At 48.7% G+C, this 13,911-nt stretch overlaps 5 protein-coding genes across 5 annotated transcripts; 1 reads left to right on the plus strand and 4 right to left on the minus strand.

Moving 5' to 3' along the window:
• Nucleotides 1-69: 69 nt before the first annotated feature.
• On the minus strand, nucleotides 70-2,270 carry BC939DRAFT_437962 (CTLH/CRA C-terminal to lish motif domain-containing protein). Its single transcript, XM_051553771.1, has 9 exons — nucleotides 2,000-2,270; nucleotides 1,765-1,892; nucleotides 1,548-1,679; nucleotides 1,338-1,438; nucleotides 1,071-1,234; nucleotides 807-969; nucleotides 611-707; nucleotides 366-523; nucleotides 70-263 (listed from the first exon to the last, which is right to left on the minus strand). The coding sequence occupies exons 1-9, from the start codon at nucleotides 2,118-2,120 to the stop codon at nucleotides 194-196; spliced, it is 1,134 nt and encodes a 377-aa protein (XP_051416707.1). The 5' UTR covers nucleotides 2,121-2,270; the 3' UTR covers nucleotides 70-193.
• A 96-nt stretch (nucleotides 2,271-2,366) lies between these two features.
• On the minus strand, nucleotides 2,367-3,551 carry BC939DRAFT_473281 (uncharacterized protein; the record flags this gene model as incomplete). The annotated part of the gene is made up of 1 exon (XM_051558338.1): nucleotides 2,367-3,551. One exon carries the CDS (start codon nucleotides 3,549-3,551, stop codon nucleotides 2,367-2,369), a length of 1,185 nt encoding a protein of 394 aa, XP_051416708.1.
• A 716-nt stretch (nucleotides 3,552-4,267) lies between these two features.
• On the plus strand, nucleotides 4,268-6,221 carry BC939DRAFT_473282 (Metallo-dependent phosphatase-like protein; the record flags this gene model as incomplete). The annotated part of the gene is made up of 2 exons (XM_051558339.1): nucleotides 4,268-4,791; nucleotides 4,913-6,221. 2 exons carry the CDS (start codon nucleotides 4,268-4,270, stop codon nucleotides 6,219-6,221), a joined length of 1,833 nt encoding a protein of 610 aa, XP_051416709.1.
• A 290-nt stretch (nucleotides 6,222-6,511) lies between these two features.
• BC939DRAFT_525269 (uncharacterized protein) lies at nucleotides 6,512-8,131 on the minus strand. The gene is made up of 3 exons (XM_051561304.1): nucleotides 7,851-8,131; nucleotides 6,858-7,289; nucleotides 6,512-6,748 (listed from the first exon to the last, which is right to left on the minus strand). The coding sequence occupies exons 1-3, from the start codon at nucleotides 8,100-8,102 to the stop codon at nucleotides 6,530-6,532; spliced, it is 903 nt and encodes a 300-aa protein (XP_051416710.1). The 5' UTR covers nucleotides 8,103-8,131; the 3' UTR covers nucleotides 6,512-6,529.
• A 1,955-nt stretch (nucleotides 8,132-10,086) lies between these two features.
• BC939DRAFT_437969 (GTP cyclohydrolase N terminal-domain-containing protein) lies at nucleotides 10,087-13,451 on the minus strand. The gene is made up of 10 exons (XM_051553772.1): nucleotides 13,127-13,451; nucleotides 12,915-12,993; nucleotides 12,243-12,341; nucleotides 12,039-12,150; nucleotides 11,875-11,953; nucleotides 11,415-11,776; nucleotides 11,022-11,293; nucleotides 10,793-10,914; nucleotides 10,579-10,698; nucleotides 10,087-10,469 (listed from the first exon to the last, which is right to left on the minus strand). The coding sequence occupies exons 1-10, from the start codon at nucleotides 13,202-13,204 to the stop codon at nucleotides 10,308-10,310; spliced, it is 1,485 nt and encodes a 494-aa protein (XP_051416711.1). The 5' UTR covers nucleotides 13,205-13,451; the 3' UTR covers nucleotides 10,087-10,307.
• Between the last annotated feature and the right edge of the window lie 460 nt (nucleotides 13,452-13,911).

A 13,911-nucleotide genomic window follows, 5' to 3' on the forward strand; every position in this document is an offset into this window, starting at 1 on the left:
TTGGTGGCTTTTTTTATATACAAACCCGGTTGCCACTAATTTTGCATGGTCTAAGATCGACCGGGCATCTCCTTCAGCAATATAGAAACTTTATTTACAAGGATTCCCCTATCGTCTCAATTTCGCGCAAAGTCGTCGCAGAGACCAAGTGAAGCGCGAGGAACTATACGAACGAGTACCTCGACGATATTGTTCAAAAATATACATTCTTGGCCTGAGATGCCAACGACTCTGTTGGGCAGTACGGGCATTTGAACCGATGGCTAAAAGACAAATGATAAGAGATAATAACATAATGTCAGCGTACTGAGGCGCTCACCTTAAAGTCAAAGTCAAAGACAATGACAAAGGCAAAGAAGACGTACTTGCTTGCTCCACGGCATAGTTTTTGCAAACTCTCCTTGCAGATAACGTGCCCACACATCATCATCATGGGTGGATTCTCCTCCGACGCCTGCTCTTTAGAGACAGGACACGCAAAGACGGAATGGAATTTTGTATCATCTGTAAGGTTGATCTCAACCTAGAAGGTGCAAACAAAACAGGATGCAGTCAGCATCCGAAACTACTTCGTTGCAAAGATGCATATGCTTAAAAAGTATGGACATACCGGTAGCTCGCTCTGTTGGCTCCACTCCGTCTTCTTTGCCTTCATGATGCTCGCCATCTTGATTATGGTCGGCATCGCCTGCGTTCCCACCGTCAAACTATGATTTGCCAAAAAAAAAAAAAAAAAAAGCAAGCCAATGAATAACAGAATAAGTAAATCCAGACATCAGGAAGCTTAGAGTAGAGCATAATCATACCTGACATATAGTGGACTATCGCAGGCAAGGCCAAGCAGGCTGCAAAAGTCGCGTGTGAACATGTGCTGGATATCGTCGCTAGAGTTGGATGCCACGAGGTCTGCATAGGGCGATGTCTTGATGCGATCCATGAATATAATACTGCACATAAGGCGTAGAATTTCTGTAACAAATAAAAAGGAGTTGATCATTAGGAATTTAGCGGAAGCGTACCACAATGGACTGGGTTGGTACCGCGTATATTAAGTGCTCCAGGCTCCTGACCTTGAATATGGCGCGTGCCAAAGTACCCAAAGTTCTTTTGTGCGTAAGCAACGGCTTCTTGTTTCTGTCCAGTCATGAGCAGTTGCAAATATCTCTGGCGATGCAGCTTGAACTCCAACGTGCTGGATCGCTTTTCCAGTTCAGTCCTGTGCCTCAAAGCCCATCTAAGATTTGTTCAGTGGAATAGGGATATGTCGTCCAAGATGAGCATACTTTCGAAGCGGGTCATATCATCAGCAAGCAGTGTGGATTGATTCTGGTGCATACTGTAGAGCAGGTTCCAGGTTATTATCCTTCAACGCCGCCACGATTTCAAACATCTCCATGAACTGATGGCGCATCGAGTCCGGTATTGTCAGTCCTGCTTCCTATTGTTTTGCAAATAAAGAAACAGGCAATAATGTTAGATACCGCATTCTATATTGCTCGGGGTGCATTGAACAATGATCACGACTTGATATTTGAGTACTGACTTGCCTTTGCAAACATGTCCCCGACTTCGAAATTCCCCTGTCTGATGTAATGCAGCGCAATAGTCTTCTGCAGAACCTTCTCCTTGTTGTCGAACGCATGCGGGTTAATGGCAGCCGTCGTATCCGCCGTGAATTTCTAAAAGACACCGATTTGATAAAGGTTTTTAGTATGCGAAAATCCAGAAACTAGGGGTGGTTGGTTTAGCCACAGTTGTCCATACCTTGTCGATCGCTTTAGAGAATTTCGAGAGCGCGCTTTGAAGTTCCTTCTGTTCGTCGGATACAGTATTGGCGACGGTCTTGAACGACTTTCCGAGGGTCGCCAGCGAAGTCGTAACCGATGATGAGTCTATATGACAATGACAATATAGTGAGGATGATGTGAGTAACTCGAAGGCAGTTTTTGGCCAACATATCAGGTATCCAAGAGTGTGGCAATCGAAGCAAGTGCTGTACCTGTCCGAATCCTCTCTTTGGCTTCGTTTACGACGGCAATCAACCTATCCAGCGGATCGTTTGACTCTAGAGCCCGCTGCTTCTTCAGAATCTTGTCGTAGTCTCTGATGAACGATTCCATGGTGAGGACAGGTCAGTCGTGAGGTCGAGCAAGGAAACAAGCTGGAGCTGATGGTCTAGTGAAGCAGATGGTTGTGGCAGTCGACTCTGTGTGTTTGTCAAGAGACGAAAGAAGCGGTGTGAAGTGAAGGGTGGACGGGACGAAATGGACAATGGAAGAGGACATTCATCCTCATGACAGCTCAAATAAAGTTTTCATGTGACAGGTTTCCTTGAACCAAGCACTTTATTCAGATATTTAGATCTCTCACAGGCCCCAGATGTAGCCCTCGTTGAGCATCAGATCAACCGGTCCACGCCTCGCTCCAGTATCGGTATCGCGACCGAGCTGGCCTATACAGGACCATGCCACGGTTCTGTCTCTGTTAGATACCCCTGCAGCCTCGTGAGCGTCCTCGTCCTTCAGATCCCAAACCGCAACTCTGGCCAATCCCCACTCGCGCGCTTCTTGCACGGCCTCCTTGAGAAGACATTGCAACTGGCCCACTGTTTCGTATCGCGTTCGGAGGACGAGCAGTATTTTGTATGAGATGTGATACGCCCAAATGATAAACGCGTCTCCTCCATTTGCCGCATTGAGTCGCACGCCTGTCCTGATGATTGGCTTTTCAATGTTGAGTACTCTCTGGTGGGTGAAGTGTGTCACTGCGAGTTGGCCTCGGAATATCCTTGCTTCAGGGACAATGGCTGCAAGTTGGCAGTTCCCGTGGGCTTTAAGAGTACGATCCTGCATCTCGGCCCGAAGTAGTTCGATATCCCGATCCATGACAACCTGCAGATTGGCCTCAGTGATATCTTCCAATTGCCAGCTGTTAGTGGCGGTATCCATGCTGAGCTCAGGAAAGACGTGGTCCTGGACGTTCAAGACCAGCTCTCGCGATCTGACTGCTGGCCAGCCTGCTGGTTCATAGAAATCGCGTCCAACGCTGGAGAACAGAAAGGAGAGCTCGACAGCAGGGTCTGTCTGCTGCTCAAGCTGCTCCTTCAGCATCTTGAGCATCGTCCTGGCGTAACCCCGCTTCCTGTGTTCAACAGGCGTGAATACCAGGAGTACATAGACAATCACAATGTTCTTCAGCGCAACCCTTGAATTGCCTGTTCCGGTGCTGTCTTCTTGGGCCGAGTTCGTGTGATCGCTGACCTTGGTTGCCACAGTCATGAGGCCGGCCCGCTCGTACGTGTGAACAGCAGATAAGATGGCGGAAGGGTCGTTGCCTCTGCCTCTGGGGACAAGGACCCAGATCTTGTGTTCGACTCCTGGACCAAGATCAAGGCCTGTTCGAAGCGCGGCCTTTGCAAGCCAGACCTCATCAGAAAGATTGCATGCGAAATGGGATTTGTTATTGAGCCATACTCGCCGAGTCACCTCAGGGTCAGTGGTCTTGACGAGTTCGAGGTTCTTTTGGAGGAGGTGAGTCGCGTCTGCAGACATAGTTTGGGAAAAATAAGGTGAAGTGAGTAATTCAGCCTGCAGCACGTTGGTTTTTTATGTCTGCGCGATGAAGACACTAGTGTTCGGCGTACCGGGTGTGTTTTTTGGATCGTTTGATTGGAGTCGATGGAGTCGATGGAGTCGAATGGAATAGGATGAATGCGGCGCTGGCTGGTGCTGGCGATGGGTGATGTCCAGGGAGTCCCTTTCGTGTCCCGACACAACACATGTTTGCTCCAACTTTTTTTTTTTTTTTTTGGCACACGACACAATTGGCCAGCGGGAAAGAGGGACATGAGCGTATTCGTCTCAGTCGTTCAACTTCAGGAACAGGCATCAGCCCGCTTTTTCTTTTCTTTTTTTCCGCGCGTTTGGACCTGCTGTTCGTCTTCTACGCCATTCCGGCGCTGGACTGGACTGGACCGGCCTGGGCTGGGGAATAGATATACAGGGACCAGATGCAATTGGTCGTATTTTTACAGCCAGCAGGATGGAAAAAAAAAAAAAAAAAAAAAAAGTTCTTGGTCTTCATCAGCCTGTCCACAGGGCCTGGCACTGCCCAGAATAGATATTGCACGCCAACAGCGCACACCTTCCTTTTTTCTGCCTCTCTCATTCTTCTTTCCACTCATCACTCATTCATTCTCTGATCCGAAAAGCGCGCCCTCACTCGATACCGACTTCAAGAAAGCAAAAAGAGATACGTCCGATACAGCATGCCAAATCAAGACGGACCATTGTATTTCCTCGCCTCTCGTTCCCGACCGCTGAGGAAGCCGTTAGTCCTCCTCGTATGCTCTGCTCTGGCCTGCTGTCTTGTTTCGACCACCGCCTCTGCAGAGCCTTCCTCCGGACTCCATGGTCGATTCCTTCATATCACAGACATCCATCCGGACGAGCTCTATCTCGAGGGTGCAGCCGTCCCGACATCTTGTCACGCCATCTTCAGCAATGAAGGCAACACTTCCCTCAGAAAGGGCCGATTCAATCTGAACAAGAAAATCGAAGGGGATGATAGAGTACCTCCAGCAAGGGCGCGAACAATCGAGGATATGAGAACCATTCGACCGGGACTTATGACCGATGATGGCGTGAGCTCATTCATCCCGGCGGGATACTACGGCGCACCCAACACGATCTGTGATAGCCCCCTGGCCCTCGCAGATGCGACCTTCAACTGGATCGACAAAAATCTCGCCAGCTCAATTGATTTCGTTGTCTGGACTGGAGATAATGCCAGGTACTGTCGTGTGATATGTTTGGATGAACATGGCATGGCATGATATACATATATTTTTGTATTTTTCCTTCTCTTAATCGAGTTGTATACCCTGCGCTTGCTCAATTGTGCTGAAATACAGACATGACTCGGACAATACCCACCCGCGCACACAGGCCCAAATCAATGAGATGAATGAAGCGATGGCGAAGCGCATCCTTCAGGCCTTCCCCCTCGATTCCAGCGGCAAGAGACTCCCCATTGTCCCTTCGATCGGCAACAACGATGTCTACCCGCATAATATCATGTACCCAGGTCCAAGCGCGATTCTTCAACATTACTCAGATATCTGGTCAGAGTTCATCCCCGCGGAACAGATCGAGACATTCCGCAAGGGAGGTTACTACTCTTCAGAAGTCGTGCCCGGAAAGATCACAGTCTTTGGTCTGAACACATTATATTTCTATATCCATAACGCGGCCGTGGACGGATGCAAGGACAAGGATGAGCCCGGGACTCAGCAGATGAAATGGCTGGAAGATGAGCTGAAACAGCTGAGGAGCCGAAAGATGGTCGCGTACTTGACAGGACACGTCCCACCAGAGAAGAAGTCGTACATTCCTTCATGCCACGCCAGTTATACAAGGATTGCGATCGAGTTCCAGGATGTGATCGTGGGCCATTTATACGGACATGCCAACATTGACCATTTCTTCCTGCTCTCCGAAAACAAGAATGGCAAGGACCGGTCCATGATGCAGGATTTAGAGGAGCAGGACAGGTTGGCCATGAGTGCCATGAACGAGGAGGAACATGATCCGTTCCATCTGATGGGTTTGGGCTCCTACCTCGAGTCTCTTTGGAAGCAATACGAGCGTATTCCCAAGAAGGGCAGATTGGACAATTACGCTGTCGTCCAAGTATCTCCGTCAGTTATACCGACCTACTTTCCGACCTTGCGCGTGCTTGAATACCAGCTTGGAGAAAACACGACTACCGCTGCTGTCGACCAGCCTTCTGAAATCATAGAGGACGAAAATGAGGAGAAAGTCGGAGATGAAGAGGATGGCGATAGTGTCGAGGATGAGTTGAGCGACCAGGAGCTGGAGGAGTACTTCTCAGCGTTATTGAACGGTGACTTGGACATCGCAGATGCATTGGAGAGGAAAAAGAAGGGTCCCAAGAAGCCATCCAAGCCCGTCCCTGTAAGCACATTCGGATTCCCGTTGGCGTACACACAATTCTGGACCAATCTCACCCTGGCGAATGAAGCAAAAACTCTGCCAGAGTTCGTAATCGAGTACAGGACTCGGGAGGACTATGGGCTTCAGAACTTGGGTGTCTCAGAGTGGATTGGCCTGGCTAGAAGGATCGTCAAGGATGAAGCGTTGAAGAAGGAATATTTGAAGAGAATGGTCGTCCAAACCGGGGTTGAGAAGACGCTGCAATGATGGCTCAGGGTTTAGCGAGCTGATTTGGTACTAGAGTCCTATGATAAACCCATATACCGATTATTATCACTTTTTCCCTGTTCTCGACGCGCGGCATCTTGTTGACTTTTATGGCCTTAACCCATGCGGGAAAGGACACCACTTTGTCGAAAGGCTAGACCAGGGCATACCATCGATAAAGATGTCGCCATTTGATGCCCTCTTTTGAGTAGACGCGCTCTTCTCTATCTCAATCACTATTTTTCTCATAGCTCTTCCTTTCTGACGTTGAATCTACAAAACTATTGGTTCCGTATATTAAGCGTATGCTACTCATTCACATCACTAGCCATGTTTGAAGACATTCCAAGGATATGCATGGCCATGCCCCTCAGTCCAAGCTCTGGACGTGTTGTCGCTTCGTATGAGAGACACAGATTCAGGACAGAATCCGTCGTGATACGGAGTCGTGCAATGTTTTCGAGAATGGTACCGTAATTCTCGGGCGTGAAACACTTGACCCAGCGTTCGTTGTCGCTAGTGTAAAGCTATCGAGTTATTTTTTCATCCATCGCTAGATAGGTTCAGTATGCAGTTCATTGAGAAACGACGATTATAAAGACGTCGTAACGAGAGAAAAGAAAGAGAGGGACTTACCCAGTACAACAGCTCGTCAAACCGGCTCCCTTCAGGATCCGCGAACGTTACTCTCAGCTCAGGTAGAGCCTCGTCTAGTCCAGGCTCATACTCATCATGTACCCGTAATGAGTGTCGTAGACTTGTACTCAAACTTGCCATGCTGATCTTCTGCTGTTGCTGGCTAGTACCAGTGAGATCAGGCTCACGTTGGGTATAGTCTTCTTCGACCTCGTGGTCAAATTCATCACTGTGCACCTCCTGTGTGCTCTCATCATCTGCAAAATCATCGCCCTCGTCGCTCGATACCATGGCATCATCAACGTCGCAATCTTGGCCATCACGCGTTGAAGAACGACAATAAGCACTCGAGAAGTCCTCGTCCGAGGACACACCCCATGCGTTGTTCGTGATCATGTCATCAAAGATGCGTTGGAACGTAGGAGACCGTGACTATAATTGAGAGGCGACGGAAAGTATGTACAGCGTGTTATTAAACACGCGTCATTGCTGTCTTTTTTTTCCATAACGCGCACTCTTCTGTTTGACTTTGTTTTGACCAATCATCCATAAAGCGGGTGTTGGTGTAACCATACGCGTTCGGCGAGGAAAAAGTACTTTTTTTTTTGGAATATTTTGCATGTCAAAGATGGCTGTATGTGACCCATGCAACCAGTCTTGTTGCTTTCTCCACTCTTAATGTATAATGTAAGGATCAAAAGAGATCCTACGGTATATCTTTTTAAGAAAGAAAAAATAAATAAAGCATCGTTAAATGACAAACAAACAGGCGCTCCCCTTGACCGCGCCTAGTTTCTTGAAGAAACCGTATCTTTTTGTTCACGCCTAGTTTTTTTTTTTTTTTTTTTTTTTTTTCCTGATGGCATTCGGACCATTTGAACAACAATTCTTTTCTTCGGGGATTTTAAAGGTCTGCAACCGCTGGGATTGGTCAGGAATAAAGAAAGAAAGAAAGAAAACATGTTGAAGGTAGTTTTTTTTTTTTTTACTTACAGCCAATATTTGAACGTGTACATAGTAACGCCTTGCGCCTACAATGAGCACACAGCTGGCGTCCTCACGCCTTCCGAACATACTTGCGCCTATCCTGAGTAGCTTCTTGGAAATCAAATTGGCCATGTATATCGCCGGTGGTGGCCCAATGTTGGATGCAGCCGAGCCATCAATGTCGGTGTCAAGGCTATCGCTATCTAGATCAAGGCCGTGGCTCTGACCCTGACCTGGTGATGAAAACTGACCCGTCATGATAATATCGGTCGTGCTGGGAGCTTCTGGGGTGTCGGGACAACAGACGGTGGTCGGTTCGATATGATGAGCAGGCAATACAAAACGAAGGTGTGATCAATGGCGGGATTGGTCAGAGATGATCTTGCGAAGGCGTTGGGCGATGTGCTGATATGGACAATGTTGATAGAGATGCAAGATGGAGAGGACGCGTCTACTGAAATACACGGGAGAAGCGCTCCGATGGTGGTTTTTATCATCGCATGAGTGGATGAAGGGGGGCGGTGCGATGGTCCTTGTTTGGACAAGGGAGTGCAAGGAATATTCTCGGAAAGGAATATAAAAGAAAAATGTCGGAATTGTCGAAAATGTCTACGAAGGGGAACAAAGTCCACAGAGTGGTTCGATTGTTTTGTCCAAGGCGACGCTTGGGGACCGAAGAAGAAGAAGAAAAGGGAGGAAGGCTGAGCTGTCCAATGGAGAGGAAAGTGAGATTATGCCAAAGCAATGCTCCCTCTGGGTGGGTCCTAATGCCGACTATCTTGAAATGGAAGTGCTCTGAATGGAACTTCGCGTGGCAGTTTGGGCCGCTACGCCAACGAAACCCAGTTTAGACCTTAAACTGGTTGGAATGAGTCAGGCCGACTATGCTGAGTTGATCGGCAGAGATTGAATGAACAAAAAGTTGAGCGATGGTTCGACTGCATCGAGGATGTCCGTCTCTGGAGGCCATTGAGAACCGACCCACATGAAGTGATAGTCTATGGTGCGCCGTGTTCGCGTATCGGTTGCATATGCGGCAAAGAAACGCGACACGCGAAAAAGGGACAGATATCAACAGCACGCGCGAGCAAGTACGGTATCGGTAGTGCATCCATCGGGAATGGAGTAAAAGAAAGAGGGAAGAACGAGAGGAAAGATGCCAAGGCACCACAGCTCCATACGACTGCATCGACCTCAAAACACGCATCAATCGTCAGCATTCCTTCTTCCTCAAGCTCACTTAGTGCAGCATGCACTCCTATGCATCCGTCGCTACATCCTTGAACCACCCTCCCTTGGTCTGAGTTGCGCACCCATGGAGCCCAAGCGCGCATGCATCTGTTGGAGTCATATAAACAATTGCGGGACTTTACAGCATCTGCTAGATCAACAGGGACGGGAAACACCAACAGTCTATGCACTTTGGTGGGTTCTTTGCAGACCGATATCGTAATTTAACATTATCCCTGACCATTCAGCCCTTGTAAAAAAGAAACTCCCTTTAGATGATTCGAAATGTGCATACATACCTTGTTGTGAGGTACGGAGCTCCTGTCATTCAAAAACGTTTAAGACGATTGCTTCCTCGCAGCCCACGTTGCGACGCATACCGTACACGATTGGGATAAGCAAAAGGTGTTGGTATGGAAGGGCGTCGCATTAAGCGAATGAAATGGTTGCAAATGCTGGACAGGGAAGACACAAGGTGAAGGGTGCTCCTGAGGTACCCAAAGCGACATGTAGTCAATAACAAGCAGACCTGGACTGAACAACGGTCTGGTAGCTCAAAGACCCTCTCGAGTGCGCTATGGGGCGCGTTTGCAGCCAACTTTAGCGTTCTTTCGCATTTCCATGTCGGTGCAGCAAACATACACATACATGCGAAAACAGATCCGTGAGACTGGATCCTGGACTAGCAATTGTTTGTTCCTTCCTTCTTTCAAAGTTACTTGGGTTTGGCTGCTTAGCTGTCAGGATGACCTGCAGCCTCCAAACAGATCTCTTTCAGCGCCTAAATTGGGAAACTGAATGCACCATTCGAACACAGCACATGGATGTTGCCAACTGCAGCGACTAGCATAGCAGCCCACAATCAGGTCGCTTCAACCCAATCGAGAAAGGGAAGAGTGCCGATCCATGCATTATTGTTCTCCTTGTTTAAAACACCTGTTAAACTTCTCCACGTCCAACAGCGCAGCATAGTAGAAACAGGCTATTTTTGGGCAACGACCTGACCCTTTTTCCTGGCCAATCCTCGTTCATGAACTCCAGCTTGGACTGGTACTCTGGAAGCCCTGGTGGCGTCGATTTTATTACATGTATTTTCAGGCTTGAGAACAATGCAGCAAGCGCAAATGAATGCCGTCAGCTGCCTTCAGGTATTGTACAACTATATATCTATGCCTTCTCTACCAACACTAGCCGATTCATCACTCAACTCTTCGTTTTTCCAACGACATTCTTTCAAGCACTGAATTCGTCCCAGCCACGTCCAACGGTGCGGCACAGATCCTCGTCACGCGGGATAGCCCCAGTGGTGAAGTACCCTGCTGCAATCTTAGCCTCCATCTCAACCTTGGAATCTGGAGGGAGCAGCTCATCCGGGATAGGAACGCGCTCCAAAATCTATGTAACAAAGAGAGAAATAAAACACTTGAGTATCGGATGCTTAAAAAAAAAAAAAAAAAAAAAAAAAGCACGTAGTGGCAGCAAAAAAAAATCGTTCTTATCATACCTTGATGCCAGCGTCAATAAGTGCATCGTGCTTCATGTTTGACATGGACATGAAGCGGTCAATCTTCGTGACACCGAGCCAGTGGAAGACATCGGGCATCAATGCCTGGAATCGCATATCCTAATGATGCAAGGGTAGAATAAGAGGTAGGGTGTCAACAAAGTGGATCTTTCAGAGACCCTGCAATCGACAAGGCACATGTCTGTTGCATTACCTTGACACCGGCGACATCCTGCGTTCGCTGGAAGTACTTTGAGGCAGAGTCCCCCTCTCTCTTACGGGCATTGTAAACGAGATACTTTGTCACCTCACCCAAGGCACGTCCTTCCTTTCGGACTATAGTGTGCAGCAAAAAACAAAAATCAGGGAGGTATCAGTGGACAAGCACAAGGAGCTTTTCGCTAAAGACATGGCATCATCTGACGTGACAGATACAAACGTACAGTAGACGATCAAACCGACACCACCATTTTGGGCCTCCTTGATTGCCTCCTTCATGCCAAAGATGAGGTAAGGACGGCAGGTACAGATATCAGATCCAAACACATCGGAGCCGTTGCATTCGTCATGAACACGCACTGTAACTCGGGTGTTGGGGTCAGAAAGCAACTCGTGATCGCCAAAGATGTAGACAGTGAGGCCTCCGATGGGCGGCAAGAAGACCTTCAGATCTGGTCTTGTGACCAATTCGGGATACATGCCGCCAGTGTTCTCGCTGCATTGAAAGACAGAGAGAGATACAGGATGTTAGCACATGCAGATAGGCAATCCTATGGTTCTTTTTTTTTTCTATCCTAGCAATCATCTGCTTGCTTAATTGAATCTTATCGACTTACAAAAGAGACCGACGCAAGTGGTTCTCCTCGACATTGAGACGAGCTGCAACTCCAGGAAGGTACCAGACAGGATCAATAGCAGCTTTGTGCACATTGAGCTCTCCTTGCTCGTTCACAAAGACTTTGCCATCCACCTTCATTGCTCCACTCTGGAGTTCGGCCTGCAGCTCTGGAACGATCATATGAGCACGGGTAATGGAAATCGTGGGGCGGATGTCAAGACCCTGTTCGATCTCGGCCTTGAAGAACTCGCTTGTAAGATGGCCAAAGGGATCCATAGACACAATCTTGGATGTGTCCGACCATTGGGGCTGCTGTTTGATCACGATGGGCGGTTGTGTGTTTTCATAGTTGGGCTTGTGCTTGAAGATTAGAATGAACGAGAATGGCGTGAGGTTAGAATACCAAAAATAATGGATGCAGGAGTATCAAGACCAATTTGCAATTTGAAGACACGTACATCCGCAGGCAGGTCACCCATGGCAACAGCAAGAGAGCGGTAAATGGAGTAGGGCCCGCCATAGGCACCAACAGCATTTCTAAAGGATTTGAATATGGTTATAGATGTTAGCCATATTGGCATAGTTGGAGTACGGGGCGGTGTCCTATGCTGACTCTACTTACCGGATGTTGATTTGGTTGGCCAGGTGAGAGACCACAATAGGGCCACGAACCTTGGGGTCAGCTTCGCCCCAGTTCAGCTTGGAGGGTTTGACTCCTTTCTGTCCAGCATACGCTACAAGAATAAGAATACAAGATCGTAGATGTCAGCAACTTGGATGTAAGGACCGGCCATGGTTATACCCTGCCACTGTTAGCGCAACTTACTCGTGAAGACGGGCTTCTCGGTGTAGACGCTACCAGGAGCGGAGGGCTCGGCCTCGAAGGTTGGAGAAGCAACGGTGTCCCCATCAGAGTCCGAGTGTCCTACGACATCAATGCCAATGTCAATGGAAGAGGACCAATGCAAACGCGGATTAGGCGTAGCATTGCGGAAGGAAGCACAAGGTTAGTCAGGGACAATGGATATCGAGACATTCAATGTCAGACGCACGCCACTAGGCCTGGGAGAAGTCAAACGTATTGTGTGATAGGGACAGGCGCAGAAAGGAAAGTGCCCCACGGTTGTTTTTCCGCTCGTCAGCGTGACGACCCCTTGGTGCTGCGCTCGTGCCGCTCCCCAGCGTCTGCGGTGCATAACAGTCTTTGCTCACTCGAAAGGGGTCGCAGTAAGATATGGGGAGGGATGTACAAAAGAGAAAATGTATGGGGCATGGTCATTGTTCCTTTAAGGACGACAGCCAAATGAATAAATAATGCATGAAATGCACTCTAAAATGCCAACGAGTTGCTGGAAAACAAACAATATCCACCTCATTCCAGTGGGGCTGATCTGCCCTTTCATAAAACGAAAGAAAAAATAGGAAGGCAGCAGACCGGATCCCGTGGCCATACCCTCTAATGTACCCTCAACGGTATCTCCGGCACCTGGTATCTTACCGGTACTGTTATCGTAGTGAACGGCCTTGTGCAACAAGGCATCCTTGGACAGGACGGCGTCAACCTGCATCTTGTCGACCTAGAAAAAGGAGTTCATGCGATGCAAGTGTTAGCACCAAGTCCCTGTTCTTGTGAACCTTAGTGGCAAACAAAGGTCCAGAGGTTCAGCACAGCAGGCGCATTGGATGTACAAGTTTACAAGTTGTGCATACCTTATCAGAAAGGAGCTGCTGGCTGTCCTTGAGGTCCGCGAGAGTGACCAGGATCTGGGCGAGAACGGATTCCGACATTTTTGTTGACTTGAGGACGACTGATCGAAGGGCGGGTTCTTGCTTGATGGGCTCAGGTAATGTGGTGATAGATTGTGGATAACTGGGGTAAAAAGAGAAGTGGCAAAGTGAGGTGGGCAGTATGGGCTGAATTACTGGTGGCAGTGGAAGTAGGAGGGTCTCAAAGGGAAGGAGGAGGAAAGGAAGGGGGAAAAGAGAAAAAGGAAAAAGAAGAAAGGAGAAGGAAAGAAAGAAAGAGAGAGAGAGAAAAACGGTGTCAGAATGCGCGCTTTTATACTGGAAGGAGGCGGCACTTCGTTTGGAACTGACGAGGACATGGCTCCGAGCGGTGATGGGATGATGGCGATGACGACGGCCAAGACTGGGGTCAGTGGGTGGAGTATGGTCGGCCCTCCAAGGGCTGGCCGAAAATGATCAAAGTGGTGCAGCCAAGCGCACTCAAGGCATTTTGGGATGCAGTATAATACAGCCCCGTGAAAATGCAGCGTCATGCAGCCCTGGCTGTGTGATCCTCATCCGGCTGGGGCATTCGCTTAACCGAGCCCACCGTCTCCTATGTGCCTGGGAACCAGCCTCCCCTCAGTGCGTTGCTTGGCAGTCCGTGTGGTCTGCGTGGTCTGTGTGGTGTGTCTGGGGCGGGTCACCTGGACCCTCACCTCCGTTGATAGCTCCTTTGCGCCATGTCCACCGGTGCACAAAAATACGTG

This window comes from Gamsiella multidivaricata (genome assembly GCF_025024155.1).
Source record: "Gamsiella multidivaricata strain RSA 2152 chromosome Unknown BC939scaffold_5, whole genome shotgun sequence".
In the NCBI taxonomy this organism is placed as follows: Eukaryota; Fungi; Mortierellomycota; class Mortierellomycetes; order Mortierellales; family Mortierellaceae; genus Gamsiella; species Gamsiella multidivaricata.